A 16,414-nucleotide genomic window follows, 5' to 3' on the forward strand; every position below is an offset into this window, starting at 1 on the left:
TTCTAATCCACACTGACTGTTAGGGAACTTCTTATTTAGACACTGAACATCAGAGAATAACGTGTCCCACCATTCAGGTTTTTAGGTAATAGTAAAAGTAACCAAGAAGAGGATGAGTTTCTGCCTGCAGCAGAGATTTCAGACTCTGACAGTGAAGAGGAAGAGACTTCCACACCACCCCTTCCGAGGAGAACATCCAGTAGGGTGTCCACGAACCTATGCTCTTCCGTGAAGTCATCCTTACAGGCCCCTTCAAAGACACCAAAGAAAACCGTAAGGTTCTTTTAGGTTTGTTTTCCAAGGAATCATCCTTCTCTTAATTTCAAAATTGTGATTGCTAAGGTCATACAGTTAGTAACAGCTGGATTCAAAGCACAGGTCTGTCATACTCAAAGTTATTCCACTTGGAATATTCCTAGAGGAAAGGACCTAAGTGAGCCCTAGGACTGAAAATGAATCCATGTTCCATATTTTTTTAACGTTTTTAAAATATTTTTTGAAAGAGACAGCATGAGCGGGGGAGGGGCAGAGAGAGAGGGAGACCTAGAATCTGAAACAGGCTCCAGGCTCTGAGCTGTCAGCACAGAGCCTGACATGGGGCTTGAACCCACCAACTGTGAGATCATGACCTAAGCCGAATTCGGACACTTAACAGGCTGAGCCACTCAGGTGCCCCAACCATGTTCCTTTTAAGATACAGAACCAGGGATGCGTAGGTGGCTCAGTCGGTTAAGTGTCCAACTTCGACTCAGTTCATGATCTCATGGTTCATGGCTTTGAGCCCCGCGTCCCGCGTCGGGCCCTGTGCTGACAGCTGACCCTGAAGCCTGCTTGGATTCTGTGTCTCCCTATCTCTCTGCCCCTCCCCTGCTCACGCTCTCTTTCTCTCTCTCAAAAATAAATAAACATTTAAAAAAAAATTTTTTTTAAAGATACAGAACCAAATAGCCAAGAGCCAAAATTCTTGAGGCAGGAACAAGACCTGGTTCCTCATCTCTGCATTTCCCACAAACACTAGCAGAGTGCTTTATTCATAGTATGTGTAGCCGAGACGCAGTGGTGCAAGAGCACCTGCCCTGGGGGGTCTCCCAACAGACCAGGTTCAGCCACTTGCCACTGACAAAATCCAAAGGCAGAGAGAGGAGTGTTGGTGAAACAGGAAAGGGATTTATTTCAGTGAGGCCAACTCTGGGAAGAGAGTGGACCAGCATCTCAAAGACTGTCTCCTAAGTGCCAAAAATACTTACAGGTTCATACAAGGAAAATATGGGACAAAAGTGAGTGGGTAGATGCAAGTGGGCAGTAAAGGTCAGGCTGATCATTGTCTTGGGGTCAGTCATGCAGGGTCTTGCTGGCGTCAGTTCTGATTGCTTGAGGGGTAGTTTCAATTCCCATCATGGGATGCTTTGCCCATATTAACAGAAGCTGAAAAGAACAACTAAATAAGGTCAAAATGGCAGCGAAGTCCTCTTTCAGGTGCTCAGTGGGTATTGAATCCGGGGCTGCTGAACTCTGTTATGTTGTTGGTTTTGCTCTGCCACTTGATTGACCTGAGAAACGGAGCACTGCTGAGGTATTGGTAAGATGGAAGAGATAAATGGCCATCTCTCTTTTTTTTTTTTTTTTAATATTTTTATTTATTTCTAGGAGAGAGAGAGAAAGAGAGACAGCGTGAGCAGGGGAGGGTCAGAGAGAGGGAGATACAGATTCTGAAACAGGCTCCAGGCTCTGAGCTGGCAGTCAGCACAGAGCCCGACGCGGGGCTCGAACCCATGAACCGCAAGATCATGACCTAAGCGAAAGTTGGACGCTTAACCGACTAAGCCACCTACGCGTCCTGATGGCCATCTCTTCTGCTTCCTGTGGAGTTGTAGCAGAATGTCAAAAACTGTTAAAAGAGGGTCTTCCCTTGTCTAAACATGTCTGAGAAATGTTTGGATTACAGAGTTAAAATTGGTTCATTGTCACAGGACTTCTCAAGACCATTAATTTCTTAGTGTGGCCTTTCAAGAGAGCACTAGTGTATGAGTCTTGGATAAGGAAACTTTTTTCATGGAGGATATTGTTTTAAGGAAATGCCTTTCTAAAGCTGATCTCCATTTTTCCATATCAAGAAAAATGTGATTGGGTTTGGGTTGAAGTCAAAAGAGACCGGGGAAAGAAATAAGTTAGATCCCCTTTGGATTAGGGGTAATCTTACCTGGAGTTCCTCATTATGCAAACAGCTCAGCAATGTTCTGATTGCATCTGCTGGGTCCCACCCAGAAAGGGGATATTAGGTTGTGATGGCATCTTTAGCATAATAAAAACGTCAGAAGTCTACCAAGGTTTTTGATACCTTCTCTGCAAGGTTTTGGTATTCCTTTCCTATATTGTTCCTGGGTTAATAGATAATAAAACTGTTAAACAGGGTCTTTCTGCCTGAGAAAGAGGTGGAGAGATTGTAATTACAACCTGGTGGGAAGCTGGTGGAGAGGTGAAATGCCTCCCCCAGAAGGGAGTGCTTGGTGGAAAGTCCATAAAGATGGGGTGGCAGGTCTGCTCTAGTGAGCCAGTAGCAAGAAAGAAAAGAGACTAGGGCTGTTAGCTCAGACTGAACAGTGACCTTGGGGATTGGAGTGGGAAAATCTGGTGGTGGTGTCTCTTCAAGTCTGTGGATTATGGAAGCCCCGAGCTAAAGTTTGACCACATTCTCAAAAAAATCTAGAGGAGAAACCTATGAGTCAAATTTGGTTTATACCTCTTACCCTACCCTGTATTGGGCAGAGTAGTTAAATCGTATTTAATCCATACTTTCATTCATTCTTTACTCAGATTGACATTTTCAAATCCTAATACTGTGTGTAAATTAAAAACAAGAAATTGTGTTTGGCCTGTGAAGTGTGTGTGTAACATGTGGAGAGAGGGAGAACCATGGTACTTTATACAGAAGGGAACCAAGAGGAATTCACCACCTCTTTTCTTTTTATCAGCATCATGAATCAGATTGCTGTGTGTCCTAGATGGTGTTTTGCTTTGTGTTTTTCCTCCTAAAATGTGTTCTCTTTTTTTTTTGAATACAGCCCAAGCCTAGTACACCACGTCATGCCACTCCTCAGATACGTAGCCGAAACCTGGCCGCCCAGGAGCCAGCCAGCGTGCTGGAGGAGGCCCGGCTGAGGTGACAGTGCTCGTGGGCCCCTCTTAGGCAGAAATGGGACTGCTTTCATTCACATAAAACAAGTAATTTGTGGGGTGCCTGGGTGGCTCAGTCAGGTAAGCATCCAATTCTTGGTTTTAGCTCAGGTCATGATTTCACAGTTTCGTGGGCAACTTAAAAAAAAAAATTAAAATGAAGTAATTTGTAGTCATTTGTGTACTTAATAAAGGTAGAGAGTAAAATGAACATGTGTGTTTAGAGGGAAGAAACCCTTCAAGTATGGGTGAGCTAATGTGGATAGGTTCTTGGAAGAGTAACCTTCCAGTCTACTGCCACCACTTGCTCAGGGGTAGAAGGTGACGGATGAGTCAGAACACTGCTTCTCAGTTTTGGTACCCTTTAGAACTATGCGGGGACCTTTTCAAAATACGTAAGCCTAGATCATCAGAAAACAAGTAAATCAGAATCTCTTGTGGGATGAGGTCCATCCCTATGATTTGAGGAAAGCTCACCAAGTGATATGTATCCATGATGAGAACCTACAAAGAATTAGGAAATTTGGGTGGAGAAAGGGATTATGAGGCCAAAGGAAGAGATTTGAGAATGAAGGCATTCCTATGGATTTGTGATTGGGGTTTCATGTGGAAACTATAGATAATCCTTTCCCATTTGCTACTGAGTAAATGGTGACATGTTTCTGAAGTCCTCCTTTATTTATCACCAATTGTAGGCTGCATGTTTCTGCTGTACCTGAGTCTCTTCCCTGTCGGGAACAGGAATTCCAAAACATCTACAACTTTGTGGAAAGTAAACTCCTTGACCGTACGGGAGGGTGAGTCCTGCTGAGGCAGACAAGATGGTGGGGGGAAGGCCCTACTGGCATATACCACTTTAGCTGTCACAGTCAGCCACATGGTCTCTCCCGAGTGTCAAGAGAACAGGGAAAATCATTGCTCAAACCTAAGGCTTCTGAAGCAGTTTTTGTTGTCCAAATAATTCGATAGGAATAGAAATTCTGTCTTTCAGAAAAAATGAAAATACAGCATTGCTTGTAGAATGAATGATTCTGTATAACCAGGTCCTGCTCTGACTAGCTTGCAAAGATGGCCCTTACTGCCTCCACCTCCACATTTCGGGTGTCTGGCTCCTTTCTTCAGCACATATCCTCACATCTCTAACTGGCAATAGTGTAAGGCAGCTGGCACAGACTTAGCCCACACGTCTTCCTTTCTTGCCATAGGTGCATGTACATCTCCGGGGTCCCTGGGACAGGGAAGACTGCCACTGTGCACGAGGTGATACGCTGCCTACAGCAGGCAGCCCAAGAAAATGACGTTCCTCCCTTTCAATACATCGAGGTCAATGGCATGAAGCTGACAGAACCCCACCAAGTCTATGTGCAAGTCTTGCAGGTGAGTAAAGTTGTTTGGGCTTTTTGGAAACTACAGTTTCTTAGCGGCACATGAAAAACAAAAGTGTTACTTAATTTTGTGCTTACTTATATGTTTATGATGTGCCAGGCATTGTCCTTTGTGTGAGGTAGCACAGGCAAAGAAGGCAAGGACCTCAGGGACCTTAAAGTCTAGAGGCTGGACATTACTGCAAGCTAGGACTTAATATGGCAAAATCGGTTTGCATCCAGGAGATACTGTAGCAAACTGGAAAAGGGATTAGAGGTAGCTGGAGGTAGAACCTCACTCTCATAGTGATTAGCTGTTTTCTTTGAACAAGAAAATGTCCAGGTATAAATAGTCATGCAGTAATGATTTTAAAGAGCTCTGGGACCAGTCTGTGGCTCATTTACATTTCAAACACAGATTTGTCATCTCTTTTGGTACCTTCACATCCCTCCAGGTTAAGGTTGAGACGAGACTGGAAGGCAGCGTTTAGGATACTTAAGTCCTCAGATGAAATTGCTTCCAGACTCTATTGCAGATTTCACATCAAGCTCAGGGAAGTAAAATCCTTACAATTTACCACACCTACTTTTTCCCCCATTACAGAAGCTGACAGGCCAAAAGGCAACAGCTAACCATGCGGCAGAACTGCTGGCAAAGCGATTCCTCACCCGGAGTTCCTCTCAGGAAACCACCGTGCTGCTCGTGGATGAGGTACGGAGGTCCCCACGGGAGCACTGGAGAAGCGCCACGGTGCTTGACTGTGGTGTTCCAGGAGCAAATGCTGGGTTGTGGGGGGAGTCCTGCCTCCCTTCTTTCATCCTTCATTCATCTGAACCTGTTCTTTGGTGGTGAGAGGCATGTATCCATGGACATCCTTGCTGCTTTCCTGGTGTGAGCTTAGAAGCACATGCAGCTAGTGGCACCTGGGTGGCTCGTTGGTTAAGCGTCTGACTTCGGCTCAGGTCATGATCTCACGGTTCGTGCGTTCGAGCCCTGAGTCAGGCTCTGTGCTGACTGCCAGCTCAGAGCCTGGAGACTGCTTCTGATTCTGTGTCTCCTTCTCTCTCTGACCCTTCCCTGCTCCCACTGTCTCTCTCTGTCTTTCAAAAATAAATAAATAAAACATTAAAAAAAAGCAGCACATGCAGCTAAAACAAGGGTAACAGACCTTCACTGTGGGCCCTGGCTCAGCATCTATGCTTGACCCTGCATCTCTCTCCATTTCCTGGCAGCTCGACCTTCTGTGGACTCAGAAACAAGACATAATGTACAATCTCTTTGACTGGCCCACTCACAAGGAGGCCCAGCTTGTGGTCCTGACCATTGCCAACACGATGGATCTGCCAGAGCGTATCATGATGAATCGGGTATCAAGCCGACTGGTAGGTCCTGAGGCTGTTCTCAAGCTGTTCTTACAGATCCATAAGCCGAGTTCTAGAAAATGAATACAAGGGGAAACTAAAATAAATGGGGAAAAGTGCAAAATGTGATTTCTGAAATTCTTACATTTAAATTAAATATGTCACCATTGCATGATTTTCCACAAACCCCATCTTCTTGGTATTTTGCTTCCTGGGTACTCTTAAACTGCACAGAGCCCTAAAGGTCTAATAATTTATTAAAAATATTGAGGGGCGCCTGAGTGGCTCAGTCGGTTAAGCATCTGGCTCAGGTCATGATCTCGCAGTTCATGGGTTCGAGCCCACGTCGGGCTCTGTGCTGACAACTAGCTCAGAGCCTGGAGCCTGTTTCAGATTCTGTGTCTCCCTCTCTCTCACCCTCCCCTGTTTGTGCTATCTCTCTCTCTCTCAGAAATAAGTAAAAAACATAAAAAAAATTTTTTTTTTTTTTTTAAATATTGAAGCACTCAGGGTGCCTGGGTGGCTCAGCTGGTTGAGCATCCAGCTCTTGATTTTGGCTCAGGTCATGATCCCAGGTTTGTGGGGTTGAGCCCCAAGTCAGGCTCCATGCTCAGCATGGAGCCTGCTTGAGATTCTCTCTTTCTCTTTCTCTCTCTCTCTCCCTCTCTCTGCCCCTCTCCCACTCGTGTGCTCTCTCTCTCTCTCTCTAAAATAAAAACTATATATACACATTGCAGCACTCTCCCCTGCCAGGCAGTGTTAAAGCATGGAGCATAGCAGTGAACGAGGCTATGCCCTCTGTCCTCATCGACCTCATTCACAAACGTGATGAGTGAAGCCAGGAGCTGTGCCTGTTATTATTGTGAGCCTAAGATACTCCCAGCCACTTGAATTAGAGCACCGTTTCCTTCATCCACTTCTAAATGATGCTGGTAGAAGGTGCCTGGGTGGCTCAGTCAGTTACGTGTCTGACTCTTGGTGTTGGCTCAGGTCATGATCTCATGGTTTCATGAGTTTGAGCCCCGCATCGGGCTCTGTACTGGCAGTGCAGAGTTTGCTTAGGATTGTCTCTTTCAATCTCTCTCTGCCCCTGCTACACACATGGTGTCTCTGTCTCTCTCAAATAAACTTAAAATAAATAAATAAATAAATAAATAAATAAATACATGATTCCTGTAGAATAAAAGTTGTTTTAAACAAAATGAAAAAATACTTGAGAACTACTGCTGCCCTACAGGACAGCGCTGGCCATTGTCAGCAGTGAGAGGAGCTGGAATCTGTGGCAGTCCCCAGATGAAATGTGTGACCTGTTCTATGGGACTTGGAAACCATTTTGGGGACTTAAGGGTGGCTGTTCAGCAGGACTGTCAGAGAGTGGGCAATTAATGAACTTGTTCCTCTGTTATCTTGTCTTCCCCAGGGTCTTACCAGGATGTCCTTCCAGCCCTATACTCACAGCCAGCTGCAGCAGATCCTAATATCCCGACTCAAACATATAAAGGCCTTTGAGGACGATGCCATCCAGCTAGTAGCTAGGAAGGTAAGTCACCTTCAGGGTGCTCCTACTTGTACCTGCAAACCTGGTGGCACATCTTTGCTGAGCACCTGCTTCGTGTCGGGTGCTCTGGACATGAAGAGATATTTAGAAAGTCCTATAAAAGTAAACACCAAAAAGTATAAACAAAATTGAGAAAAATTCCTTAACCTGTTTATTGTATAATTAATTAGCATGCTGCATGTGGTGGGCTTATATACAAATGGTGGGCTTCATTATAGAAATGAAGATCAATTGATTTAGGGAACAGGCAGCTTTGTATAATGAAAAAGGTCATATAGGCAGTCCACTAGCAAGCCCGGTTTGAATTCTGGTTCTAATACTTAATAGGCATTGGAAGGTTATATGAAAGTTACTTAAAAACTTCTTGAGCCTTAGTTTTCTTTGAAAAAATGGAAATAATAATAGCTACCTCATAGGATTGTTTTGGGAATTAAATGAGATCATGTCTGTAATGTGCCTAGCAAGGTGCGCACTGCAAGTCAGGTGTGAGGCACTGGACACCTACATCCTCCAAGCTCACTGGGAGAGTGTCACCCAAGATGTCTCCAAGGCTGCCGAGGAGTAAAGTAGGTTAAATGTCTGCTTCACGCACAGTGCAACGAATCACACATCCACAGTAGTTCAGCACTCACGAGTCATATAAACTTTTTTTATGGTTCTTCTTGGTTGAAATGATCTGAATTCTGAATGCCTGTAGCAGCAGCACATGTAACATCGGCTCAGAGCTGGGTGCTGGGGTCAGAGGCAAGCCAGATGCTGTGCTTGTCTCTAAGCTTTGCTCTCTAGGAGCAAGATCCTGAAAGTTACCATCTAACCTTTCTGTTGGGTAGTTTTTCACTTCTGCTATCATGCAGTTTCTAAAAGTTACTTTTTTCTCTCTCTCTGAAGGATCCTTTTTCGTGCTGTTCTGTTTATTTGAGGTTGTCTTCTTTCATTTCCTCCCAGATGCTTTTGTCTGTTGAATTTGGTCTCTGTCCCGCATGGCTGGAGATCTTCCTCAGATGTCATGGTTGTCCACTTGGGTGTATGAGTAAAGATTAAAAAGTTTTTTGGGAGCACTGAGCACATGAGTGGGGCTTGTTCACCGGGAACTTCACTGTGGGGTAATCTGATGGGGCCAATTTCACTATCTCTGTTTCTTTCCCATTAGGCTAGGCAGACTTCCCAGAGGAGGTGCCCCGTGTCCTGACTGGAGGACAGTACTCTGGGGGTGGGGGAGGTAGGCTAGAGTCAGCGAGGGTGGAGGTCTTCAAATCCAGCATGGAAATCGTAACCATTTATATCTAGTGAGGGACATCCCTCCCCTGAAATAATGCCTAGTGTTCCCTGGTTCAGAGACTTTTTGTTTATCTTTATTTGAGAATAAATCTCTGAACTCATGCCATGGCAAAAGAGGGATCATCTCCTGCAAAGAGTTTTATGGAAACAGTACCAATTACCAAGGCACAAAATTTTCCCACAGAGTCCTAAACCTTCCTCAGTGGCCCTAATGTTTACCCAACAACATGAAATGGAGGAGGGATCTCAGGCAAGGGCCAGCAAACTTTTTCTGTGAAAGTCCGGGAAGGAACTGTTTTAGGCTTTGTTTATAATGGTCTCTGTCACCACTCTGCAACGCTGCCCTTGCATCTTGAAAGCAGCCACGCACAATATATTAAATGAGTGCACACAGTTGTGTTCCAATACAACTTTTTAAACGTACAAAAATGTGTGATAGGCTGTAGTTTGCTGCCTCCTGATCTAGGGTATCACAGTTTCTTAACTTTGAACCAGTCCTCCTCATTTTAGCCAAACATCTCCCTTTACTTCCAGTTCCAGTATCACTATTGTCTGAGCATTTTGAAGATATTTAGTGTAACTTAGATTTGTTCTTGGATTCCTTAAGAATGCTAAGGAATTGGCTTTCTCCAGTCTGCGGAGTCAACCACTACACTGCAGACTTACAGGATTATGTTCTCTACTCCTCTCCTGTTGCTTCCCTTCCTTTTTAGGGTTCTTGGTTTCAGAAGGCATCGAATTTAGATGCTGTTTTTACTCAAAAACTCTTGCCTGTCATTTCAAACCTCTCTTCCATTTCTTTACATAGGAAGAAACATGTATCTTATGTTCTGTATCTTATCTGAGTCTTTGTGGACCTAATTCTATTGATTACTGTTTCTTGTGCATATGTCGCCTTGTTTCCTTGTTTCTCTTGTCTTGAATTTTTTTTATTGCATGCTCATGTTCCCTAGGGCTTCTCCAAGAATTAAGGACTATATTGAAATTAGTTCATTTAAGATTTGTTTTTTGCTTCTGTCAGTTACCAAGGGCCACTATCAACTGGGACCATTTTTAAACAAAATTCTCTACTTGGGGTTTTTAGGAGACACAACAGAAATTTGGGCTACAAATCCACGTGAAGGCTTGTAGCTGCAGATTGCTTTTTACACCTACCTAGCACTAAGATCTAAATAGGCTGTTTTTCTTGCCATCCCTTCTGCATGATGGGTCTTTCATTTACCCTCATACTGAGGTTGTATTGGAGGTCAGAGCCCAAGTTTATACAGGGTCTCCTGTTAGCTTCCATGTTGGGTGGGCCCCAGCTTTTCTTTTGTCTCCTGCACCCCAACAGCAGTAAAAAAGGGGATTTATGGTCACCAAAGTTTGTGGATACCCCCAGGGCAAGAACTGTTTTGGGCGTTTTCTTGCTTCCCAGGATCACCTGTTCACTTTGTTCTTTGTTCTTTGAGGTAGCTCTTGAGTCCATGTTACTAGCCACTGCATGGCGCTGCCTCACAAGGCAGTGGTAGTGGCGACTGGAGGGAAGAAGTGATAGGTGGAAACATCCATGGGACATCTTTACCAACTGCATATGGAAAATTAGAGAAGGGAAGAGTCTAAACTGATACTCATGTTCTTGTCTTGGGTTACTAAAAAAGTGACCTTTATCTAGAATGTCTTAAATACGTATTCTGGAAACTAATATATACAAACATTTAAAGACTCCTATAATCTCACTTCCCTCAGATGACTACTTTTAATCTTGGTGTGTTGTGTATATATATGCCTATACAATTTGGTCTTTTTAAATATTTTTACTTATTTCTAGGAGAGAGAGAGAGACAGCGTGAGCAGGGGAGGGTCAGAGAGAGAGGAGTCACAGACTCTGAAACAGGCTCCAGGCTCTGAGCTGGCAGTCAGCACAGAGCCCGACGCGGGGCTCGAACCCACGAACCGTGAGATCATGACCTAAGCGAAAGTCGGACGCTTAACCGACTAAGCCACCCAGACGCCCCTACAATTTGGTCTTTTAAACTTAACATAGAATTTTGAAGAAAGTAAACATTTCAGGATGTTGTCAGACAGGACATGGTTCCTTGTGATGGTTGTTGGGCAAATGGTGGGGATTGCTGGCCACTACTGGAATACTGAGAGATCTTGCAGACTGCAGAGTCTAGGAATTCCCTCTGTGAAATTTAAAGGGCAAGTGGCTTTCTGAGTCCGCTTGGGAGAGAGTACAGGATTCCCTGTGAAGGAAATCTGCACATGGAAAGAAAGGAGCAACAGTGGAGTTGTTGGCATTGTGGGTTGGCCTAATTCATTTAACCACAGAATCCTCTGTGTCCTCCAGCTTTGTGGTCCTTTCCCTCTTTTTTTTTTTTTTAAGTTTTAATTAATTTTTTTGAGAGCGAGAAAGAGTGTGTGCATATGTGCCACTTGAGTGGGTAAGGGGCAGAAAGAGGAGATAGAGTCCTAACGTAGGGCAGGAACTCAGAACAGGGAGATCATGACCTGAGCTGAAGTTGGACGCTCAACTGACTGAGCCACCCAGGTGCCCCCATATTCTGAATTTTAAATAAATCTGAGAATCCCTGCCCTTTCCATTATGGATTTATCTGTAAACCCAAGATAAAGGTTTGGACGTAAGGAAGAGTTCCAGGGACAGTGTAGTATTTTATACCCGGGCTTCCTCCAGCTTGCCACTGGGTCGAAGTACATAACTTCAGGCCTAAGCCCATTCCCAACCCTGCTTTTCCTTTATAGCTGAGCACTGTTGGCTTTTCTCCTGGGCTAAGATGGTAAAGGGACCTCAAGGAGTAAAGTATTCCCTCTTGTAGGTAGCAGCCCTTTCTGGAGATGCCCGGCGCTGCCTGGACATTTGTAGGCGTGCCACGGAGATCTGTGAGTTCTCCTGCCAGAAGCCCGACTCCCCTGGCCTGGTCACTGTAGCCCACTTGCTGCAAGCAGTAGATGAGATGTTTTCGTCCTCATATATAACTGCCATCAAGTAAGTTGTTTCTAATGGATGTGGATAACAATATTGTACTATGATTATGTAATTTGGTAAGTATAGTGCAAAGGCGATTATTACAACAGAGTAACACATTGTAAACCTTAAAAGTACATAATATTATATGTCAGAATGTATTCAATTTTTTAGAAAGTAAGATTCTTTTGCTTCCTGACCCTGATCCTTCCTTGGGAAACGCCTGGAGAGGTCCACATTCTGGGAAGGTTTTACTCATTCAGAACTGCATTTACGGAAGACACTGTCCTTTTCTCTCCCTCCCTCCTTTCCTTCTTTTATTTAAGTAGGCTTTGCACCCAGTGCTGGGCCCAACGTGGAGCTTGAACTCATGATCCTGAGATCAAGACCTGAGCTGAGATCAAGAGTCAGACTTTCAATCGACTGAGCCATCCAGGCGTCCCAGACACTGTCCTTTTCTTAAGGGGCATAGTCTACAGAGAGATAGAAATGCAAATCTGGCGCACCTGGCTGACTCAGTCGGAAGAGTGTATGACTCTTGATCTCAAGGTTGTGAGTTCAAGCCCCACATGTGGTATAGAGGTTACATAAAGAAAACTTAGAAAAAAAAAAAAAGAAATGCAAACTTAGTACAGTAGGAGAATCGTGACCACTTAGTGAAGTAAAGTGCTTTTGGAACAAGAAGGAAGCAGCTATTCCTCACACTGAATGATACACTCTGTTCATGAAATGAGCGTGCTGATGTATTTCCAGATAATATTTGACTTTTCTCTGGGCCGGTGGTATAGCCACTTATGACAATTCACATCTCATTTTCTTTAAGAAATTCCTCTGTTCTGGAACAGAGTTTCCTGAGAGCCATACTTGCTGAGTTCCGCCGTTCAGGACTGGAAGAAGCAACATTTCAACAGGTAATTGATCTTTTTTTTTTTTCAAATCCTTCTAGATTTTTGGTCTTGGTCGTTCTTAAAGAGGTGGGAATTTTGATCACTGTGTAATAGTCTTTATTTGTGCCAACCCAGTATGTTATAGAATATCAGACCAACACCTATTGTTATATGATATTTTTATTTAGTTGTATGAGAAGAGACATTTAGCAACTGGTTTCTGTATATTAGATTGAAGGAGTACTATGTGCCAAATACTGTTCTAGGACTAAGAGATTCAAAGATGAGTAGGAACAAGAGTTGTTGCCTTAACAAAGCTTATGGTGTAGTGGGGATAAGGCTCTCAGAATGACCCATTTTAGGGGCACCTGGGTGGCTCAGTCGGTTGAGCATCCGACTTCGGCTCAGGTCATGATCTCACAGTTTGTGAGTTCAAGCCCTGTGTTGGGCTCTGTGTTGACAGCTCAGAGTCTGGAGCCTGCTTCTGATGTGTCTCCTCTCTCTGCCCCTCCCCTGCTCATGCTCTGTCTCTCACAAAAGTAAAACAAACATTAAAAAATAATTTAAAAAAAAAGAATGACCTATTTTATTTTACGTTTTTTTAAAATTTTTATCTATTTTGTGTGCAAGAGAGGGCGAGAGGGCCAGGGAACATGAGCGGTGGGGGGGGGGGGGGGGGGGGGGGGGGNAAGGAGGGCGGCAAAGAGAGGGAGAGAGAGAATCTTAATTTAATGGAAAATCCCATTTTCCAGAGCTCTATGCAGTGCTCGATCTCATGAACCATGAGATCATGACCTGAGCCAAATCAAAAGTCTGACACTTAACCGAGTGAGCCACCCAGACGCCCCAGAATGACCCATTTTAAAAACAAATTAGAAATATCAGTCCAAACATTCTTTGAGCATAGTTCCAATTATATCAAGTAAAAGGACTCACTAGGGCGTGTGCCTTAGAAGTCTGTTGAAAACTAGTGTCCAGGGGCGCCTGGGTGGCTTAGTTGGTTAAGCGTCCGACTTTCGCTTAGGTCATGATCTCGCGGTTCGTGGGTTCGGGCCCCGCGTCGGGCTCTGTGCTGACTGCCAGCTCAGAGCCTGGAGCCTGTTTCGGTCTGTGACTCCCTCTCTCTCTGACCCTCCCCTGCTCACGCTGTCTCTCTCTCTCTCTCCTAAAAAATAAAAAAAAATAAAAAAAAATAAAAACTAGTGTCCATAGGTAATGGGCTGCCTTAAAATATTATTGAAGGTGTTTGAGTGTGTACCTGGGAGTGTGTGTGTGTCACTATATTTTAGACATACATACAAATGAAGAGGTCAGGAAAACATTTTCCTTCCAGCTATTTCTTTACTTCCTTTCACATTTTCTTCTTTAAATTCTGTTTTAGTATATGTGCTGCCGAAGCGAACACTTTAAATTCTGTTTTAAACATTTAGGTGTTGGTTATGTTTGCCCACTATTGTTCTTCTAGAGCCTGAGACAGCTCTTCCAGAGAGAGCGGCTTTCATTTTAGTTTGTAAACATTTCCTGAACATCTGCAGTATGTCAGTACTGTGATGTGATCCAGGAACCCTGAGCTGAATTGGTCAATATCCCTACTCCTGAGAAGCTCCCAGCCTGGGCGGGAGTGGGGGTTGGGTGATTTATAAATAAAATAGAGAGTGACCAGGAGTGCTTCAGGCTTGCCTGGCCCACTGGGACACTTTAGGAATCTATGTTTCCCATTATCTTCCTGCCTCTCTTTATTGTGCAGAATTCTTCCTGGGCCTTTCTGCTTTTCAGAGGTCATGCTTTAGCCACCTGTGCGCTATTATCTGCTAAGGAAAATGCCCTTGTAACAAAATTTAACCTGAATGATGAAAATCTCAATTCGAACTCTCAGTTCTCTCTGGAGACTAGGATTGTTTGTATGAGTGACGATTACTAGATATTTTGTATCCGTTAACACGTGAAGGATGCGGCAGTATATTTAACAGATAAAACTGAAGCTCCAAAAGTGAAATCACTTGCCCAGGGTTGCATATTTAGGTGATTGGTAGAACCAAGATTCAGACCTTCTCTGATTCCAAAGCCAGAATAGCATTTTGCCCCTACATTTGTGCCCCGTTGGGGCACCTCTTGATGCCTTCAGGGTACTGAGTATCCTGGACCAGAAGTATCTGACTTTCCTAAAAGAAGAAATAAATGATCAGGTACAGAATCAGGACTACCTTTCCTCTTAAGCTTTCTGGTATCTGACCTCAGATTTGCTTCTTGTTTCTAGGTGTATAGTCAACACGTGGCACTGTGCAGAATGGAGGGACTCCCGTACCCTACCATGTCAGAGACAATGGCAGTGTGCTCTCATCTGGGCTCTTGTCGCCTCCTCCTTGTGGAGTCCAGCAGGAATGACCTGCTCCTTCGTGTGCGGCTCAATGTCAGCCAGGATGATGTAGTATACGCACTAAAGGAGTGAAGGGCTTCACAAGAAAAGACTGTGATCAGCTGTTTTCAAAAAGCTTGATTTCCTTTTTCTAAGCACATCGAATTGTAGCAAAGTATCCTGAATGGAAATGGCTGTCATGTATTTTGGAATTTTACATTAAATAACTTACTTTTTCTAGAGTTTTTGAGAAGTTTGTAGTCATTACAAACATCAGATTATAAAACCAAACCATCCTTCCTACTATAAGCCCTCTTTGTGATTATTCGTTAGTGGCCCTGCCATTTACCTAATGGCAACATGGTATACACACATAATTATGTATAAATATGTATAAACAAAATATGTATCTGTTTAAAATAGTTGGGGGAGAATATGTAAGAAATTGGTTACATTGGTTCCCTCTGAGAAAGAACTAGATGGCTACAGTCAGGGTTAGAGGAAGACTTACTGTATGTCATGTATCTTAACTTCTGAACAATGTGAATATAACAAACTTTACTGCTAGAAATAGTATCAGTGACAATCCCTGCCAACAAATAGCTAGAAAATATGATCTTTAAAATTTATTTATCATAAAAACAAATCTTTAAATAAAAAACATAGAAGGCACAGAAAATATAAGGTATCAAGAAATATATGTAATAAAGAGATGTAATTAATCTCTAAATACAAATCTATTTCAGTCAAAGTCTTGGCAGGATTTTTTGTGTAACTTTGCAATTCTCATATTTCCAACCAACAATGAAACAGACATCTAAAGCCTCCCTATGATGTAATAATCATGCCAGGAAGGTTTGACCCAAATCTACTGATGAGAAAATTATCAGATAAATCAAAATCGAGGCGAAAATATTATGCAAAGCAACTATTCCTCTTCAAAAAGAGCAATATCCCAAGACCAAAAAACCATAGAATAGGGAAATGAGACATAGCTAAATGCACTGTGTGAAACTTGACTGAGTCTAGATTTAAGAGATATAATTAACATAATTATGGACTATATGTAAGTATTATGTAAATGTTAAACTTTGTGAGTGGGAAATAGTGTGGTTATGTAGGAGAATGCCCTTGTTCTTAGAATTATGATAAAATATTTATTAGTGAAATACAATATCTATAAATCTCATAATTCAGAAAATATATATATGCACATATATTTATAACTGCATATAATGGAGGATCAGTATCAGAATGAAGGATTACATAGTAAAAAGGAAAAATGAGTCATCTACAAAGAAACCTGAATGACCAACAAAATGGCAACATAGTAAATGAGGCTTGCAAGCCAAAACTCTTTCACATGTGTTTGAAAAGCTTTCCAGGACAATAGGCAACAACTGGAACCCAAATGCCCCTCTGATGGTAATATAGATTGAAACTATCTTGGAGATAATTTGGTAATAC

General features: G+C 43.1%; 1 protein-coding gene across 4 annotated transcripts in view; it reads left to right on the forward strand.

Annotated features, from left to right (window-relative positions):
- Positions 1-15,189, forward strand: part of ORC1 (origin recognition complex subunit 1) — a 33,457-nt gene extending 18,268 nt beyond the window's left edge. For all 4 annotated transcript variants that reach the window (XM_039238490.1, XM_039238508.1, XM_039238499.1 and 1 more), the window contains 10 exons: positions 78-273; positions 3,063-3,160; positions 3,870-3,971; positions 4,380-4,551; positions 5,143-5,250; positions 5,772-5,921; positions 7,321-7,440; positions 11,556-11,725; positions 12,528-12,615; positions 14,849-15,189. In XM_039238490.1, the coding sequence (XP_039094421.1) occupies positions 78-273; positions 3,063-3,160; positions 3,870-3,971; positions 4,380-4,551; positions 5,143-5,250; positions 5,772-5,921; positions 7,321-7,440; positions 11,556-11,725; positions 12,528-12,615; positions 14,849-15,040 (1,396 nt within the window). In that variant the 3' untranslated portion in view covers positions 15,041-15,189. The remainder of the gene's footprint in view (positions 1-77; positions 274-3,062; positions 3,161-3,869; positions 3,972-4,379; positions 4,552-5,142; positions 5,251-5,771; positions 5,922-7,320; positions 7,441-11,555; positions 11,726-12,527; positions 12,616-14,848) is intronic.
- Positions 15,190-16,414: the final 1,225 nt, after the last annotated feature.

Source organism: Hyaena hyaena, unplaced genomic scaffold, assembly GCF_003009895.1.
Source record: "Hyaena hyaena isolate Hyena2069 unplaced genomic scaffold, ASM300989v1 scaffold_5, whole genome shotgun sequence".
Taxonomy (NCBI): domain Eukaryota; kingdom Metazoa; phylum Chordata; class Mammalia; order Carnivora; family Hyaenidae; genus Hyaena; species Hyaena hyaena.